The following is a 19,643-nucleotide window of genomic DNA, read 5'->3' on the forward strand; positions in this document are numbered from 1 at the left end:
TACTGTACGATACCATAGGCCATGAGAAACACGCTTTAGACTGATACGCCTCCTTAAAATCTGATATGTGTCATATATGGATGATGGATTTCAGCGAGGAGGAAAGTGTGGTTGCTTTCCTTATCATATGGGTGTATGCATAAGTTTCCGATCAGTTCCTCAACACCGCTACTCTTTGCTGGTGTAAACCTTCCTGTCAATTCCGCAGTCACCTTACAATGCGCACAATGTGTACTAGAAGGCTTTCACTTTGCTGGTCAGCGTAGAGGCTCAACTGAAAGAGGAGAGCCAGCGGAGTACATTCACGAGGTAAAGTAGTGAGACGAGTGTGGTAGAATCAAGGTAGATGAACGATGAGAGTGTTAATTACAAAAGTCATGTATCAAAGATGCGCTACTTGATCCCGTCGTAAAAAGCTCTGTCGCCTTCTAAACCATCATACGTGCTCTCCGTCCCGTCAAACCCGTTCCTCAGATACACGCTCCTGAACCTGCCGATGCGCCCGTCTTTGGCTCCAAAGACCAAGTCGTCCGGATCGTGAATCTCAATCTTCTGGTCTACATGCACGTCTTGGTCTTGAGCGTGGACGTTGATGAGACCAGGTATGGCCATTGTGTGCTTCATACGTTGCTGCACTGTGGCATGGTCGGGCGAGTGAAAGATGAAGTAGAGTAGATGGGTGGCGGGGTGACGGTAGAAGGTGAAACTAGGCTTGTCGGTTGGTAGGGTTGCTGCGACATCTTTCGGGTATAGTTCGTTCTTGATGTAGATCAGCTGGAGGGTCTCGGTAGTGCTGTCAACGGACTGGGGCGGGTCAGCTATCACGCTTGAAAGGTACTATTGAGATGAAGGCCTTACGATCTGCACAGCTGCTCCGGGGCCTTGGAGCACCTTCAGCGCTGCAAGAGCTTCAGGCGATATCCTGTTCTTCATGCGGCGATCGCAAAGCCGGCATTTGTTCTTCCTGTATCCTAGGTCTTTTCGAGCGCCTTCAGCATGCGCGGCGCTCGTACGGGATTCTAGATTGTTGCCTTGATTGCTTATGTCGTCTATCAGGGTAGCAGCGGCATCTCGCTCTGCCCACGATCGAGCGTCTGTAATCTCTGCGATCTCTTTACATATTATCGAGCTTGAGATGTGCGATGGGCCAAGTTGTCTCACAACATTGTGTCTGTGATGGAGGAGGAAGTCTCGCACGGTGTCCTTTGCGCGATATGGCACGTATGTGATGAACGTGAGCGAGTCACCGCGGCGGAGAACAATGTACGCTGGCTTCGACGTATCAAGACTGCTTTCAAGCTGGTTCAGCTCGAGTTGGAAAGATGCATGGTTCTGGCGGATGGGCGCGCAAGCTTCGATATTGCTGTTGCCTGCTAGGTAAAAGTTGAGAGCGAAGAAGGCTTCGTCCTTGACAAAGGTCGCGAAACTATCTTGCGCTGCTGCAGACAAGTCTTGGTGTTTTGTTAGTGGTGGCTTTGGATTCGGGTGATATACCGTACCGACTGTACGAGGATCCATATTTGAGGCTGTTTGCTGTTTGATTTGATATTCTGTACCGGTATCTGAGAGCCTCTAAAGTATGGGAGCCTGATGCGATAATGGCCCCAAATCACTATCACGCGTCCTTCCTTGCTCGCCGATATCTTACTTGCTAGGGCTGTATACGACGGTCAGGTTGCGGCCAGAGGCATTATGTAGGCTCAGGCATATGTTCACAAATGACTGGCACCTGGGCATAGTTGCGGAATTCCGCTTAGTGCGGAGCTTGTGGATTATTGCCTGCTATGCTGTACATGGGCACTCCTTCCAAGGATGATGTGCCTTCTCCACGGATTTGTTTCCAAGTGTCGTTGGGATGAGACCTATGTACGAAGGGTGACGGCAGTGATGAAGCCCTCGTTGCCCTTGACAAGTTGACGTTGATCGGCTGGTTCACCCCGACCTCGGGAGCATCCCGAGATCGCGCTAGACGCGTTCGTGTCGCGCGCAGCCACACGCCATCTTCGCCGCTGCAGTCCATCCATCTACCGTATTTGCTTCAGGTGTCATCGGCTGGCATCAACAACCGCGGCTGCTATGATCGTCTTCCTGGGTCGATGCGTGTCGTGGCAAGTGCAACCGCGGCGCTTCTGGCTACGCCGCCTGATGACAGCAGCGCCACCTGCGCTTTCCTACTGGCATCCTACAGCCACCCTTAGCAGCACCTAAAACAAGCAAGCGTACGGCACTGAGCTTCAAACTCCAACCTTCTGCGTCGGTTGTTCATCTAATCCTGTCTGGCCCCTTGCGTTCTCGCGATCTGTTTACCTGCATTAGCCAGCTCAACGCGTCCTTTAGAAGCTGGTCAACCGGCCGGCGTCTACATCGTGCCATGTCCCTCGGGGAATATATCGCGCCCCTCAGATACGTCAACGATGCAGAGCGCGAAGTGATACCCGACGAGTATTGGTATACCTGATCCCAGGCCACTCTACATCAGCCCACTCAGCGGAAGACGCACCAACCGAGACTGGGGAGGGGGATACTGACTTCAACTTCCCCATGCTCACATTTTCTCTTGAGGTAATAGCGTCATCGGCAAGCTGATATCACTGTCTAGTCTGCGTATGCAGCATACCTAGGTACGTTCTAGTGAATGCTTCAGCATGGTTGTAGTTAGCAACGCAGTTGGGCAAGAGCAGAAAGGCTACTGTTCATGGAGGTAGAAGAAGAAGTTTAAGAGCGCTTATTCACATTCTGTTTCCATTTTATGCACCGAGTTTTGTTGTACACACGCTTCTCTAGTCTCCTTCAAAAGCAGACCTTCATACCACTCTAGCATCTCCGCCATTCCAACTTCCACGCAGCATGTTTGAAGTCATATGTACCAAAGTCCCCCTGAACGACTGGCCTAAAGTTGACGTTCAAGATACCAGGATTGCCATCTGCGCCAGTACACTTTGACCACTTCAGATCCGCGGTGCTGCTCCGCACAGTAATGTAGTCTTTGATCTCTGGGCCAGCACATGCGAGACCACCTGTGAGCACTCCCTGTATATCGTCAGCGTTTCTCCATTCAGCCTTGATATGATGACTATTCACAGTATTTCCAGCATTTTCACTCCAGAAGACCTGGGTATATGTATCCAGTCCGCTGTTTCCCTTCAAATTCACATCGCCCACGTAGTCCACTTGTCGAACCGCAACTTGCCAGCCTTCGCTCGCTCCAGCTGACTGAATGTGTACAGCACAGTTATCTGTTGTGTCGCCTTTGAGTTGCGTGAAGGAGACGCCGGCGCTGTCACCGAGGGTTGCGGTGTCAGACTTCACGGAACCAGAGTCATTAGGACATCCTGAGCCCGAGAAAACGAGCCGCGTTATTGTTGGAGAAGTTGGTGGGGCCGCGAGGGCTAGGAGTGGAAGGACGACGAGGGGAAGGAGGGAACGCATCGTTGGTGGTAACGGCGGAGTGATGCCAGATGTAACAAGACTACGATGTTGTCTAGAGTGCGGCACTTGTGTCGAGCGAAAGGTAATGACTTAGTATAAGGTTAGAATACGTATCTCAAACATCTTCTCAAAACGAGCGCGATCCTGAGCTCTTATACCGAAATAGTTTTCGAAAAGACCGATGCCGCCTCAGAATTTCCCACGAGATCTGCATACCTCCCAGACAATCACGAATTATGGACTCCGTATAGCACTTTGTCGTCCCTTTATGCCCAATATCCAATAGCCGTTCCGTCCGCTCTCGACCACATACCATTGGCATTTACCCAGATTAAGCGAGCCGCGATCCAGGTCTTATGACCCTTGTCTCCGGCACCACCAACGAGAACGACAGCAATCTTGGTGGGCGATCGGGCTATTCTGGGCTTCTCAGCAATATCGTAGAACGAGCAGGGTCAGACTTCTGGAAGGGCCAGATCTACAGTGCATATGACTGGGTGGCGATCGGGATCGCGGTTGGCTACTCTGGGGTCGACGTGTAAATTGCGTCTACGAAGAGTGTTCTCGCGTAAAGAGCATCCTCGTGTTTTGGAAATAAGGGAAGGACTTTATGTTGTAAGCAATGTGCTGAGATCCATGCCCTGGTCACGCCGCTGTCTTGTAGTGCCGAATATGCATAGGTGAACGGCTTAGTAGCTCATAGATGAACCAAAGTCCTTTGCAAGGTGAGGAGCTGTTCAAATACGACCGCTCTGGCTACAAATATGCGACTTGCCGAAGTACAAACCGGCCACGGCAATGAGAGATTTTGAGAAGGAGGCGTTGCCTGACTCACGTAGAGAGTTCATTTTCCGATGGTGGAGAATGGCGTTGATGACGGGCACACGAGCTCAGCCCATCACACCAACCCTTGTCGACGCTAATGTAAGCGAGGGCGACCCGCGTCTTCCCGCATGCGCAGCACTCCATCCCCTCATCACAGACAAAGGTCATGCCTGAACCTCCGGAGAGTACCTCACAATGCGTAGGACGCTCAGGAGATCGTGCGATGCTTGTGCGAGATCGAAATTGAGCTGCGATCTACGCACACCCACATGCTCACGCTGTCGAAAACGGAAAGCCAGCTGTGTCTACGCAAACGAGCCACTTACCTCGTCGTCCACCGAGACTGTACCTTCTAATTATACTTCCCGGAGCATACGTAATGACACAAGTACCTCGCCTGTGTTGGATGGAAACCAACAACCTGCACTGTGGAACCATCCTGCAAATGAGGCCTTCGACCCGTTCGACACTTACCCAGCCACAAGACTACCCCGGGCTCGCGTTCAGCAACTCATGATTCATTGTACGTACCAAAAGCCGCACCGGATGCGCTGATAACTTCGCAAAACTACCATGACCCCCTTAGTTTTGTATATTGTCAAGAATCCCTCCCTGCTGAAGGTTCTTGCAACTACCCTGCTTACTGATACGCCATAGTCTTATCAAACATCGCCTTCCAGTATTATCCATTGGATCTCAACGCAATGTCAAACCCTTTCGTTGTGTCATGGTGGCCACTTGCGCTACATGACTCCGCTTTGTTCCACGTCAGCCTCCAGACAGCGTCGTTGGACATAGAGATGAGAGCTCAGAATGGATTCGACAACTCTGAGGTTCTCATGGCAGACTCCATTTCATTAGTCCGGCGACGAGTTGAAGACCCGCTTCAGGCTTATGAGGACGAAACCATGGACTCGGTCGTAACGCTTGCTGCCATAGAGGTATGATGATCTCCTGAACATTGGGGCCCCTTCATTTGATACGCTGACATCTGAAATTATAGTTTGGCAAAGGCAATTTGACAATTGGTAACATGCACATCGATGGCGTGAAGAAGATGGTGCGAATGCGAGGCGGCATACATCTTTTGAAACTCACAAGCCCCCTCACAGCGCGAATGGTCACGTGGTAATCATGTCACCCATCGTCCGCTATCTACGGTCGCTCTACTAATCCTCTAATCCAGGGTCTCATTGATACTGACGCAAAGTCCGCAATTTAGCGTCCAAGATCATCTGGATATTGGAGACGGAATAGCCCCGATATCGAAATGGTTGGATTTACCAGCGTCTTCTCAAGACGAGTCTTCACTCGGCCTTTCGGAACTCGACATGGATCCCACAATCGGCGATGTATTCACGCGGCTTCGACATGTGTTCCACGTATCACGCCAGCAAGAGCTCTCAACTACTCATCTGCATGACTTAACATGCTTCGTCTTGCACAAATTACTTTCCTGGTCACCATCGAAATCACAACTCAAATACTCGAACTCATGTTCGAATTCTCAATGCATCCGATACGCAATAGCATTATACATGCTCATCATTCATGGACCGACATACTTCTCGCATGCGCATTTACAGTCCACCTTAGTCATCGAACTCAAGAGATATATCGAGGACTTAATGCCTATATTCGCGACTGCAAACGCTGAAATCGCCTTGTGGGTATTGTCCATCGGTATGGTTGCATCGCAGGACACAGATACATCTGGCTGGTTCAGTGCATACGCCACGACTCTTGCTCATGATCTAGCACTATATACATGGGTAGAGGTTCGTTCGTATTTGGAAGTAGTGCTCTGGTACAAGATACAGCGCGGAGAGGGACAGTTCCGACAGCGATGGGAAGAGGCTCTGAGTACCGCATGATCTCGCAGATTCTCAGACACCTTGGTAACCGGATACAACCGCAAGTTGACAGGCACTTGCGCATTCTTCGTATGCTACTTACAGTCTTGACCGTATGGTTTGGCACGTGATATACATGGTTGCCCAACGAGCAGCCTAGAGGCGCACGAGATCATCTCGCAATTCTGGCATGCGTCAAGGTCAAGCCCTCAAAAGCGCGAGTTCGAAACACGGTTAGCTGGGGGCCTTAATCTTCGGAGACTAAGCCTCTTCCGTCAAACTTCGCTCTGCGCCAGTAATGTACAGAGGCATGTCACGCAGTGGAGAGATCGTGTGGTCGGCTTCGGAGACTAAACCTTATTCAGCTTTTGACTGGATGTTCCGTGGACCGTATTGTGCTACATGCTTACGATGCTCGTTGGTGATATACAACCTTGCAAAGCCCGTCCGGCGAAGCGAGAGAATAAAGAAGTAAAAGAGTTGGTTGTATGGCGACACGATTTGGCATACTGTAAGCCGATCTGGAGAAGCTTGTAGCTCTCTCATATCACCACGCTATGTAGTCTTTCTCCCATTCATTCATGCGCAGTACCTGTTTGCCCGATGGAGAACATCTTTGCTCGGCTAGGGTCAAACTTCGCGTCAGCTACTTTCAAATCATAGAGCTATAAGCATTGCTGCAACCGTCTAGTCTTGATTCACGGACGCTCAAATCGTAGGATTCAATTTCTGGGCGTTCTTACCTACCATGTATCTCGGCGCCTACGTGACGCGGATTGCGCATCGTTTGTGCGCCGACAAGCTAACCGGTATTCGCAGCTGTTCAGGCGTGTTATGTGGGTCTACCCCATACAAGGAAAAGCTTGAACAGGTCTGCAGCCTACATCAAGATAAAAACATGCAAAGTAGGTAGTCCAACGTCAACGTAGGCTCTCAGGAGTTTGGGGTGTCTCTTGGATAACGTGGGCCGAGGTCATCATCATTGGCGATCATCACATGACGTCATCTTCGAGTCGTTATGCCTTCCGGTTTGCCAGCACGGTGTGTCTACGACCCTGTAGCCCACACAATCACGATGCATACATGCGCGGAAACACTTATAAGATCACCGAGAGGTCTAAACGTACTCAGCCTTGCGCATCACGGTCCGACGTACATGGGATGCACTGAAGAAGCACCCGAGAAGCGATGGCATTCAAGGTTTTGACATGTTTTCCAATACAGGCGCATCGATACGAGTACATGTTAACCGCACAAGGAACATCCGCAAAAGATTGCTGTTTGACCAAAGCCAAGCTGACGTATTCGGCGAATTCTTCATGACTAAGAACACAATAACCACAAATATATCAGTAAACAATAGCAGTCAAGTAAGCGATCGGGTCTTCGCGGTTATATTTCAAATCTGTTATGGAACGGAGTCGGAGCCAGACGTCTGGCGGCGCGTTGATCCTCCGACTCTCGTGGGCATATGTAACGGCCCGAAGAGGCGCAAGGGTACGGCCGTGTCTTCGACCCAGGCCTTACGGCCGTACTGCAGCACGCCCTCCACGACAACACATTATGCGGTTCGACCTCTCTCCGGCCAAGAGCTTTGCCAGATGGCGCACGGAGTGGCTTCAGATCTATGGAAGTCATGATGTAGATAAGCAAATTTGGTACTTGGCTATATGGACTACCGGTCCTGCAGTTTCTCTGGTCCACACCATCCAGCCGTCAGTCCGTTGTCTTTTCAGCCGCCAACACCAAACTTCCTGTTGTGGCATTTGGCCTCCAATCGATTCACGTACCTACTACACACAAATTTGCACTGCAAATGCAATCAACGACTCCTAGTTCTGGGTACAGCACCGAGCGCGTCGATCAAGACTACTTGCCCACTTCCAAGAGTGCACCCATCCAAAGCGAAACATGGCCTATCTCGCAAGAAGTCAGAGTACTCAGGGAGCGTGACGAAGCTAATGGCGGCAAAGCCCGGAAGTTGGGTGTGACATGGAAGAATCTCACAGTCAAGGGTATCAGCAACGATGCCGTCTTCAACGAGAACGTGCTGTCGCAGCTGAATCCATTCGGGAATAGGGGAAAGGGTGCGCCAATGAAGACAATCATCGACAACTCGTATGGATGTGTGAAGCCTGGAGGTATGTCGCGCCTATCCATCAAGCGCAAACCAAATGATGCTGACAGTTCTCCAGAAATGCTTCTCGTCCTGGGTAATCCGGGCGCAGGCTGTACCTCACTGCTGAACATATTGTCGAATCACCGACAAGGCTACGCCGATATTGATGGCGACGTCTCCTTTGGGTCCATGTCCAGTGATGAAGCCAAGTCCTACCGCGGTCAGATAGGTGCGTAGTCTTCTGGTGAAGCAACACTTCAAATGTTAACCTACCCACAGTCATGAATACAGAAGATGAGATCTTTTTCCCTACCATGTCCGTCGGTGCGACCCTCGACTTCGCAACACGCATGAAAGTCCCCTACAATCTGCCGCCCGACATCACTTCTGCCGAACAATACGCCAAAGTCTACAAGGAGTTTCTACTCAAATCACTCGGCATTGAGCACACACACGATACCAAGGTGGGAGACGAGTACATCCGCGGCGTCTCAGGCGGTGAGCGAAAACGCGTTTCCATCCTGGAATGTCTCGCAACGCGCGGCAGCGTCTTCTGCTGGGACAACTCTACGCGCGGCCTAGATGCTGGCACAGCACTGGATTGGACCAAGGCTATGCGTGCCATGACCGACATACTTGGGTTGACTACCATTGCAACCTTGTACCAAGCCGGCAACGGTATCTATGAGCAGTTCGACAAGGTGCTCATCCTCGATGAGGGAAAGCAGATCTACTATGGACCGAGAGAGGATGCAGTACCCTTCATGCAAGATCTCGGATTTCTTTGCGACCCAGCCGCGAACCAAGCCGACTTCCTAACCAGCGTAACGATCTCGGATGTACGAGCCGTCGCCGAAGGCTATGAGGAGAAGTTCCCGCGCAATGGCGAAGAAGTACGTGCGGCGTACGAACAATCGTCCATCAAGCAAGCGATGAGTGCGGAACTCGACTACCCCGACAGCGAGGAGGCGAAATTGAACACGATCGACTTCAAAGAGATGATAGCCCGAGAGAAGCACAAGTTTCTACCAAAGAATGCCGCTGTCACTACGAGCTTCTACTCTCAGGTCAAGACGGCCGTTACTCGACAGTACCAAGTGCTGTGGGGTGACAAGCCCGTGCTCATCGTCAAGCAAGTCTCTACCCTCATCCAAGCTCTTGTCGCTGGTTCGTTGTTCTACGCCGCCCCGGATCACTCAGCCGGTCTATTTCTCAAAGGTGGCGCACTGTTCTTTTGCCTTTTGTACCCTGCCTACATGGGGCTCTCAGAGGTGACAGACTCTTTCACTGGACGGCCTGTCCTGGCTAAACATCGATCATTTGCACTGCATTACCCCGCCGCTTTCGTCATCGCTCAGGTCGCTACCGACATACCATTGATGTTGTTCCAGATGTCGCACTTCGGAATCGTTATATACTTCATGGTCGGACTCCAGACTACCGCAGAAGCTTTCTTTACCTTTTGGATCGTCATCTTCGCTTCAGCCATGGCCATGACTGCATGTTTCCGCATGATCGGTGCTGCCTTCCCGACATTTGATGCAGCGACGAAAGCTTCAGGTCTCCTCGTCTCGGCACTGTTCATGTATATGGGTTACATGATCATCAAGCCTGAGATGAAGCCTTGGTTTGTCTGGATCTTCTGGATCAACCCGATGGCCTACGCCTTTGAGGCTTTGCTAGGCAACGAGTTTCACGATCAACAAGTACCGTGTGTAGGTCCCAATCTCGCTCCCAATGGGCCAGGATACGTGCCAGACCTAGGTGGACAGTCGTGTATTGGCGTTAATGGTGCACGACCCGGGGCTGTCGTCGTCACAGGGGATGACTACCTGGCCTCCATGTCTTTCAGTCATAGCCATCTCTGGCGCAATCTCGGTATCATTCTCTCGTGGTGGGTCTTCTTCGTCGCTCTGACGATAGTGTTCACGTCAAGATGGAAGGAGATGGGTGAGGGTGGCCGTGGACTCCTCATCCCAAGAGAGAAACAGAAGAAGACTCAGCATATCCACATCGATGACGAGGAGTCTCAATCATATGAGAAGCCACATGCTAGCTCCGCGTCCTCTGGATCTGATAACACGCTCGCCAACCAACTCATCCGCAATACTTCAATCTTTACCTGGAAGAATCTTACGTACACTGTCAAGACTCCATCAGGCGATCGAGTTCTCCTTGACAACGTACAGGGATTCGTGAAGCCCGGAACTCTTGGGGCTTTAATGGGATCTTCGGGCGTAAGTCATACCTCAACGTCCACTGTGAGCGTCATGAAATCTAACACTGTATGTAGGCTGGCAAAACGACATTACTCGACGTTCTCGCTCAGCGGAAGACCGACGGCACGATCCATGGGTCTATCATGGTTGACGGACGAGACCTCCCGGTATCGTTCCAGCGATCGGCAGGCTACGTTGAGCAGATGGACGTACACGAGTCGTTGGCCACGGTACGCGAGGCTTTGGAGTTCTCCGCTCTTCTCCGACAATCTCGTGAAACACCACGAGACGAGAAGCTCCGCTACGTGGACACCATAATTGACCTCTTGCAACTCCACGACATCGAGCATACACTCATCGGCCGACCTGGTGCTGGCCTTTCCATCGAGCAGCGTAAACGATTGACGATCGGCGTTGAACTGGTAGCGAAGCCCAGCATCCTGATATTCCTGGACGAGCCGACGTCTGGCCTCGATGGGCAAGCTGCATACAACACTGTGCGCTTCTTGCGCAAGCTCGCGGAAGTCGGACAGGCCATCCTCGTAACGATCCACCAACCATCAGCCCAGTTGTTCGCGCAATTCGATACGCTTCTCTTACTCGCCAAGGGTGGCAAGACTGTCTACTTTGGCGATATCGGTGACGATGCAAGTACGGTGAAATCCTACTTCGCTAGCAAGGGAGCGCCATGTCCACGCGAGGCAAACCCTGCCGAGCACATGATAGAGGTCGTCTCCGGCAGTTTGTCTCAGAACACGGACTGGAACAGGGTTTGGCTCGAATCCCAACAGTACAACGACGTGACCGAAGAGCTTGACAGGATCGTTGCGGAAGCCGCCGCTCGCCCACCGGGTACTGTCGATGATGGCTATGCGTTTGCCTCGCCCATGTGGGAGCAAGTGAAAATAGTCACGCATCGTATGAACGTCTCGCTTTTCCGCAACACCGATTACGTCAACAACAAGGTGATTATGCACATCCTCTTGGCTTTACTTAACGGCTTCACCTTCTGGATGATTGGCGATAGTCTTCAAGACTTGCAGTTGCGACTGTTCACTGTATTCAGCTTCATTTTCGTGGCCCCTGGCGTCATCTCCCAGCTACAACCGCTGTTCATTCAACGCCGCGATGTTTACGAAACGCGCGAGAAGAAGAGCAAGACATACCACTGGGCGCCATTCGTGACAGGGCTGATCGTTTCGGAGCTTCCGTATCTGGTCGTGTGTGCGGTCATGTACTATGTGTGTTGGTACTTCACGGCAGGTTTGCCTGGTGCAGCAAAGTACGCTGGCAGCACATTCTTCGTTGTGGTAGGCAATCCCCCTCTCATGGCAGCGTCGACGGTGCAGAAACTGACATATCGCAGCTTGTTTACGAGTTCCTGTATACTGGTATCGGGCAGATGATCGCAGCCTACTCTCCCAACGCCGTATTCGCCTCGCTCGTCAACCCTCTCTTCGTCACGACACTGGTGTCTTTCTGCGGAGTTCTGGTTCCCTACAGTCAACTCGAGCCGTTCTGGAGGTACTGGCTTTACTATCTGGACCCGTTCAACTACCTGATGTCCTCGCTCTTGGTGTTCACCACCTGGTCTGCGAATGTGGACTGCAAATCGAGCGAGCTCGCCATCTTCGACCCTGCTGCCAACCAGACCTGCGGCGAATACCTCTCAGTCTACCAGCAGGGTATGGGATCCGGTGTCAACCTGCTCAATCCCGATGCCACCGTCGACTGCCGCGTGTGCCAGTACAAGAGCGGAGCGGACTTTCTCCGGACCCTGAACCTTGCGGAGGAGTATTATGGGTGGAGGAACGCCGGCATCGTCGTGTTGTTCTCGGTGAGCAGTTACACACTGGTGTACTTGATGATGAAGTTGAGAACCAAGGCTACAAAGAAGGCGGCGTAGAGGGGCGTCGTGTTGTGAGATGGGATGAGATGCGAGACGGACACGTCGGTAATGTTGCGGCGAAGACGACGGTCAGCGGGGTTTCTGTGCAGGTGCTGTGCATAGGTGGCGTAATTTAGATTTCCTATTTAGATTTCCTATATCGTGTATCAATACCACTGTCTCTTGACGGAACGCGTGGAGAATTTGGCCTGTGAACCTATCGTGCCTGTGAGGCTCTAGCAGTCGCCAAGCGCTTGGCTAGCTCCGATGACTAATCTAGCGTCTCACACATCCGCCGACGCGACCGTCCAAGCGTCTTGCGTGCCGGCGCTGCTACAACCTTCAAGAGCACTCTGGCCCACAGCACAGCTCGCAGTCTACCTATCTTCGGGAACTCCGATACACGACCTACTGGAATCTCGGGATCTCCAATGGACGCCCGAAGAGACGCGATGGATGGAGTAATCTGCCTGATAGCGCCGCGGCGTGGGATTGGCGTCTCCAACGGCGACCCGCTGCACCGACGTCATGGTCCAGGAACGCGGCCCAGGTCGCGTGCGCGACGACGACGATGATGCTAAACTCTGTCCTCCTAATTTCACGCTTGAAGACTACTCGAAGCTTTACATCATTCTGACCACCGCTACCACACGATCGACTCGGACTTTCCTCCGCTACCGACTGCTAGACGTCTCTTCCCATCATGGGTGTGGCTGCAGGCGAACTCATCGTACCTTTCACCGGCGCCATTCAAGCTGCCTTCTCGGTGCTCCTGACCATTGCTTTTGGTGTTGTCGCAGCACAATGCAACTTACTTTCGCCCAACGCGGCGAAGGAGGTGTCGAAGCTATGCGTGCGCATGTTTCTGCCGGCTTTGTTGATCTACAAAATTGGCTCCAATCTGCATCAGGATACCGGAGTGCGATATGTGCCTGTTCTGAGTAAGTATACTTTGTTGGGCCTTCGTCAACTATATGCTTACCACAATTGCTAGTATGGTCGATATCCTATACACTACTTTCCGTCCTCGTCGGCCGCGTCCTTACGCGACTCTTTAAACTGCCAGCTTGGGTGGCACCAGCAATCGCCTTCAATAACACGACCTCTCTTCCCCTCCTCCTTATACAGTCTCTCAAGCAAACCCAAGTTCTCGATGCCATACTCATTGGCGGCGAGTCTGGCAGTGAGGCCATGGATCGAGCCGAATCATACTTCCTGGTGAATGCAATGGTTAGCAACTCGCTTACCTTTGCTCTTGGGCCGCGCTTGCTGAGGCCAGGAGATGAGGACGCATCCAATGAACTACATGGAGAGGACGATGATTCGGAGAACGGCGAAGCGAACGGAGACGGCGAGAGCAGTGATATGGAGCGAGGTCCTGATGGGATCGTCGATGAGGAGACTTCGCTGCTCCCACAACAGTTGACCAAGCCCGCAAATCGTGTGGAGGTAAAGGGATATTTGAAGACAAGAGCATGGTTCAACAACTTGTCTCCGTGGCTACAAGAGACACTGGAAATCACATGGCATTTTGCCAACGCTCCCTTGATCGGCGCTATCGTCGGAGCAGTAATCGGATTGACGCCCGCGCTTCATCGAATCTTTTTCAGTCCTAGCAACGAGGGTGGTTATCTCAACGCGTCGATCACGGCGGCGATAAAGAATATCGGTGATCTGTTTGCTTCGTTGCAGATCATTGTTGTTGGGGTAAAGCTCAGCAAGAGCCTGTTGCGCATGAAGCGCGGAGAGCACAGTGGGGAGGTGCACAAGGGTAGTCTGGCGACCGTGACCTTGATTAGATTCATCATCTGGCCCTTGTAAGATTCTTTACCCGCTACATGGAGGAAGCTTCGACTAATCGACAACAGAATAAGCATACCTTTGATCTACGCAATCGCCTCGAAGACGAAGCTTCTAGATGCAGACCCTATGCTTTGGTTCTCGATGATGCTCATGCCGACCGGTCCGCCTGCTATGATATTGGTAGCGCTAGCCGATGTTACAGGTGCAGCGGAGTCGATGAAGATGACTGTTGCAAAATTCTTAACAGTAAGAAACCATCAGATACTATCAGCTGGTAGCATCCACTGACCCACCGGCAGATCAGTTACGCAGTCACTCCCATGATATGCTTTGCTGTAGTTGGAGCTTTGAAAGCTACCGAAGCTGCGATCGATCAATGAGCACGCGTGTTGCGTCTTTTCTCTTCAAACTCTTCTATCACCTAGCTCTAAATTGCAAGATGTTCGATACATGCATCGTTGAATCCGCTTGCTGTCGTTGGCATGATCGCGTGATGCAAACTCTCGACTTCCAAAATGTCACCCATCGACACCTATCCAATCAGTCTTTTTAGGAGTTTGCCTGGCTATGCCGAAGACGTAGGCTACCGATACTCAATATAGGCCGCATGTTTCCGGTATTCAGACAAGTGTCGCAAGTAGTCAGAGCGAACAACTCTTCCGTCGTCCATATATCATGTCAGAAACAAATACGCGAATGCAGATATATAAGTCATGATGGCAAGGTCCCTCCCACATCTCAACCTTCAAGTTGCTACATTTCAGGCGGCTGGGTCGATCTCGGTCCGAAACCTACATTGCGCTATATGTGAACTGTGCAAGCAACTTCAAATTCAACATCGTTGGATGCTTTGCTTAGACGTAAAGCTGCGTACTTCGCGCAGATACTCCATCATGGTCCGAAAGACATGTATTTCATCAAGTCTTTGATGCTGGGTTCAATGCCACTACTTTGGTGTGGCGAATGTCGCACCTGCCTATCAAGGCTAAAGGCCGTTGCGGGGCACGATAGCTGCGCTTGATTAGGTACTTAATCTCTCCAGCATCATCTCTTTAATTCTGAGACGACTGTTGTATACAATATTGCCTTGTTCCTGAGTGCTTGCATCATGAAGACATTATCTATCCTGTTCTCGATCGCTTCGTTCACATTCGCGCATCCAAAGCCTACAAAGCCTCTCTCATGGACGCTTACACCCACAAACAGTACACAACAATTCCGTGGCCTTTCGCCTGTTGACGAAAAGGTACTGTGGGTGTCCGGTACGTCTGGAACCATCCTACGTACCACCAACTCCGGGAGAACGTGGGTCGACGTGTCCCCGCAATTTGTGTCCGAGAATGCTTCAGACTTCCAGTTCCGCGATATCCAGGCTTTCTCCAAGAAAAATGCCGTTGCTTTATCGATCGGTGAGGGAAATTTGTCACGCATCTACAAAACGGATAATGGGTGAGTTGCTCGTGACAAATTACATGCAACACGTATACTGACTTCGCGCGTCAATGTCCAGCGGAAAGAGTTGGAGAGCCACGTTCATCAATGAGGAAAAGACAGCATTCTATGATTGCATGGCGTTCGAGACAAAAAGAGGTAGAGAAGGCCACGGCGTTGCAATGAGTGATCCTGTCGACGGGAAATTCCGTCTGCTAGAAACTTGGGATGGTGGTGCGCACTGGTCTATTGTCTCGAACAACACGATGCCGCCAGCGCTGGACGGCGAATTCGGCTTCGCAGCAAGCGGAACATGCATTGAAGCTATGGCGGGGCGATGGTACATCGCAAGTGGCGGCGTAGATCCTGGAAGAATTTTCTACACAACTTCCGATAGCGTCAGCCATGGCTGGCAGGTCGCGAACTCGTCCATCTCTGGTGGTGCTGCTGCCGGTGTGTTCTCAGTACGTTTTCGCGATACGCGTCACGGTATCGCAGTCGGTGGAGACTATGAGAAACCCACAGCCAGCAACAACACGGCGTCTTGGTCGAACGATGGCGGCGTGAGCTGGCAAAGGGCTGACTCATTTCCGCGCGGATATAGATCAGGTGTCAGTTGGGTGCCAGGCAGGAGACAAACTGCCGTTGCAGTTGGAACCAGTGGATCAGATGTCACTATCGACGGAGGGAGGAATTGGGTTCCTATCGGTAATGGAACTTTCGATGCTGTCGAGTGCGTTGAGAGAGACGTTTGCTGGGCCAGCGGGTCTGGCGGACGGGTTGCAAAACTGGATCTACGGGGACTGTGAGCAACTATACCAATTCTAGGCACCTTTATCAGTTCAACCAAATCTGTGGGTATTAAAACAATAGTGCGCAATATTTTAAGGCAGTGTAAGCGTTTTAGTATTTATTTGGATAACTTTGTGTGGAGGTACATGTCCACTTCTATCCCCGAATAGGATGAGATCTCGAGAAGATACACCTGAAGGCGTCCATGTCAATGGCTTCATGTAACTTTGGACACGCAATGGTTGCCTCGAATCCAACCTTCGCGGGCGTTGCGCGGCAACATCCTCATCAAAGCCACCCTGCACTTGTGTATATACAACCGTAACGAAAAGTCGCGTTACTTAGTGCTAGCCAAGGGGCGTACGCAATGTTTGGGCAATGTATGCTCCGTCGCGTGATTACGATACAGTGGTGTTGTGTCGCTCACTTATTGTCGTAGTCTGCAAGCTGGAATAACTCTTAATTCGATGCCCTCGTCTTTAACCGTGGTGGGAACGCTCAGGTAGGATTCGCGTGATCGAAATGGTGAAGCTGTCAGGGGTGGTGTAGGCGTGGCGTCTCTGTTTCCCTTTTCCACATCTGCGGAACCGTGCGGAGATGTAGCAATGTCGTCATTGTCGTTGTTGCGGAACACCACGTAGAAAATGATGGTTGTGAGGGCCATGGCTCCTGCCAGACTACCGTAGAATCGAGTAAGGTATGGATCGCGCGCCCCTTCCGCGATGACTAGCGCAATAGCAGAGCCTATGCCCGTGATGAGCATGTTGATGGCCTGTACGAGCACTTTCATCTCCTTGGGTGCGTGCTTCTCTGCGTATTCCATGGCTGTCGTCATGGCGAAAACCTCGCCCGTCGCGATGAGAAAATAAAGCGGCGCTTGTACCCAAACATTAGGCCGATCTTGTGCGACAGATTGGCGGTCTCCGCAGTCTGTTGGGTGGTCGAAGCAGGGCGGGGATGCGTAAATGTAATGCTGCACTAGAGTTGCGTGCAGCATCGAGAGTACGACGAAGCAAAAGCCAATGGCAATGCGAGTGACTGGCTTCAAATATATGCGCCGCTTGGCTAGCATGGGGTTGAGGACGTACTCCACAAACGGACTGACTATAATGCATGCCACTTGGTTCATGCCGGGAAGGACATCGTTGGGTGTACTACCAGTATCCATATCGCTCGCTTGAGAGATCAAGTTGTTCTGCATTTGGTCGAAGCAGATGTAGAAGACGATGAATGCCAGGCTAATCTACATGTTAGTATGCTTAAGAAACAAGAGTGGTAGCACTTACAGCACGCGACAAGCGCCCAACGCACGTGTCAGTTCATCGACGAACTGGCTACTCCATGGAACTTCCTTGGATTTCTCCAGGCGCTGATACGCTGGATCTGCACGGTCCATCCGGCACCCGTTGCGGACGGCGCAGCTGAGAACTTTCGCAGCGGGTACAATGACATCTGCCTCCTGAGGTGGGTTGACTGTAAAGTTTAGCATAAGGCATACCAGATGAGCGAATTATGCGTACCGAAACACTTCCTCCCGAAGATCAGCATCCCAAGGGCGATGATGATACAGCCAAGACCCAACGCATACGAAGGAGCGAAGTCATAATGCCTCTCAATGTAGACACACGGAAATGCCGACAAAGCTCCTACGTTACCAATCCAGAAGTATAGATTGTAAATGAACTTTAGAGTGATTTCGCTGTCAACGACGACTCGTTCGCCTTTCGATGACGCTGGTAAGTACTTCGAAAGACATGTTCGCGCCACGCGTCTCCTCAGCCATTGAAGCAAACGGTTCTGCGTTCCGCAAAGCGTCATTTCTCGTGGAGCTCTATCTGTGTACTGGTTGGCGATGAAAGACCTCATGATGGCCTGGGTCTAAGAAATTCAGTACGCGTAGGAATGATTGTTGACTGCTTTACTCACACCACCCCCACCAAGGGCTATCAGGACCATTGCAATGATCAGACCAGGCAGACCCGCGCCTCGACCGAGCATGGAGGGTAGCGAGCTGACGACCAGTGCAAGACATCCCAGGGCATATACCGTCAAGCTGATCAGCAAAGTTATGTATTGGCCCAGATGATTATCCGCCAACGGCGCTATGAAGACCGGACTTGTGAAGTAGACTATGAAGAATCCACAGTAAATGCGTGTTGCCGTCGTCTGGCCAAGGTTAAGCGCACCAGGGGTGTGCTCCATATCGTGATGCCGGGGATGTTCCATGTAGTTTTCTATAACAAGCTAGTCAGAACAGTTGATGGAGACGCGGTATCGGCAGCGACATACGCCAAGGGGCTGTGACTGCGATAGCGTCAGTGCTAGTTCGGGCATGATGTTGCGGTGTGATCAAAACACTCACGTCCCCAGAAAGTTGCCCTCTCCCAAAATCCGATGACAGCAACGATCCAAAGCTGCCATGGTATACTACCTCTGACACGCCGCAGTCCAGAAACATTATGCTCGGACTTTGTGTCATTCGTACTAGACGCCTGTGATACTGGGCTGTTTCGTGTACTGCCTTCAGGGTCAGTGCTGGTGGTTATCATTGTGTTGATTGAGGACTTGCCCGTTCATGGTTGCGGTTCGCTCCAATGCCAGAGCACTGTGTTCGCCCGCCGTTGGTTTGATAAGAGAATGAGAAGAGACCGTGAATTCGCCTGCGAATTGACCAAGCCGGGACAGAAGTGAAGAGCGCGTTGTGTGCTAGTAAAGCGACCCCCGAAGAGCGAGGGAAATGAAAGTTCGGTGGTAGCGACAAGCGCGAGAGCCCAATAACGAGTGAGTTGCTGTCGGCCTGCAGTTACCTTACTCAATACCTACCAATGTTGCGGTGAAAACGTGCTCCATCTGTCGGTTCCTGCTGGTGCGGCCGCCCGTGCGGGAAGGAGGTATGCAGACGTAATCGCGTCTTGAATGCTCAGTAGTGTTTGACCAGCGTTTTTGTGTGCTACCCTTCTGGGTTTGTGCACCAAAAGGCCATCAGTGGGGTTGCCACACTTCAAAGAGAAATGAGTGTTCGATTCATGGGGCGCGGTTACTGTCATCCAACAGCACGCATTGATACAACATCCACAAGTGTTGGTTGAGCAGCTGTTCTACGAAGTGGTGACGCCTGCGTTGCACTCGTATCGCTACCGCGTGCCAAGTTTCAGTAAGAGCTCTTTTGGATGAGGTGACGTTACGAAGGACCGGATTGTGGATTCAGTGCCAGAGAACGAGGACCCGGGTACCAGGTGCAGAGACAGGTACCCGAGTCGTGAAGCCATGGCTGCGTTCGCCGC

The 19,643-nt window shown here is 51.6% G+C and overlaps 5 protein-coding genes across 5 annotated transcripts; 2 read left to right on the forward strand and 3 right to left on the reverse strand.

Annotated features, from left to right (window-relative positions):
• Positions 1-393: 393 nt before the first annotated feature.
• On the reverse strand, positions 394-1,518 carry J4E79_000163 (uncharacterized protein; the record flags this gene model as incomplete). Its single annotated transcript, XM_049349081.1, has 2 exons — positions 394-804; positions 859-1,518. 2 exons carry the CDS (start codon positions 1,516-1,518, stop codon positions 394-396), a joined length of 1,071 nt encoding a protein of 356 aa, XP_049215868.1.
• A 1,296-nt stretch (positions 1,519-2,814) lies between these two features.
• Positions 2,815-3,429, reverse strand: J4E79_000164 (uncharacterized protein; the record flags this gene model as incomplete). The annotated part of the gene is made up of 2 exons (XM_049349082.1): positions 2,815-3,030; positions 3,082-3,429. The coding sequence occupies 2 exons, from the start codon at positions 3,427-3,429 to the stop codon at positions 2,815-2,817; spliced, it is 564 nt and encodes a 187-aa protein (XP_049215869.1).
• Positions 3,430-7,923: 4,494 nt separating this feature from the next.
• On the forward strand, positions 7,924-12,351 carry J4E79_000165 (uncharacterized protein; the record flags this gene model as incomplete). The annotated part of the gene is made up of 5 exons (XM_049349083.1): positions 7,924-8,248; positions 8,303-8,455; positions 8,506-10,463; positions 10,520-11,755; positions 11,812-12,351. The coding sequence occupies 5 exons, from the start codon at positions 7,924-7,926 to the stop codon at positions 12,349-12,351; spliced, it is 4,212 nt and encodes a 1,403-aa protein (XP_049215870.1).
• Positions 12,352-13,036: 685 nt separating this feature from the next.
• On the forward strand, positions 13,037-14,154 carry J4E79_000166 (uncharacterized protein; the record flags this gene model as incomplete). Its single annotated transcript, XM_049349084.1, has 2 exons — positions 13,037-13,274; positions 13,328-14,154. 2 exons carry the CDS (start codon positions 13,037-13,039, stop codon positions 14,152-14,154), a joined length of 1,065 nt encoding a protein of 354 aa, XP_049215871.1.
• Positions 14,155-16,786: 2,632 nt separating this feature from the next.
• J4E79_000167 (uncharacterized protein) lies at positions 16,787-18,561 on the reverse strand (the record flags this gene model as incomplete). The annotated part of the gene is made up of 4 exons (XM_049349085.1): positions 16,787-17,597; positions 17,646-17,832; positions 17,880-18,237; positions 18,286-18,561. 4 exons carry the CDS (start codon positions 18,559-18,561, stop codon positions 16,787-16,789), a joined length of 1,632 nt encoding a protein of 543 aa, XP_049215872.1.
• Positions 18,562-19,643: the final 1,082 nt, after the last annotated feature.

Source organism: Alternaria viburni, assembly GCF_023758015.1.
Source record: "Alternaria viburni strain BMP 2772 chromosome Unknown scaffold_1, whole genome shotgun sequence".
NCBI classification, from domain to species: domain Eukaryota; kingdom Fungi; phylum Ascomycota; class Dothideomycetes; order Pleosporales; family Pleosporaceae; genus Alternaria; species Alternaria viburni.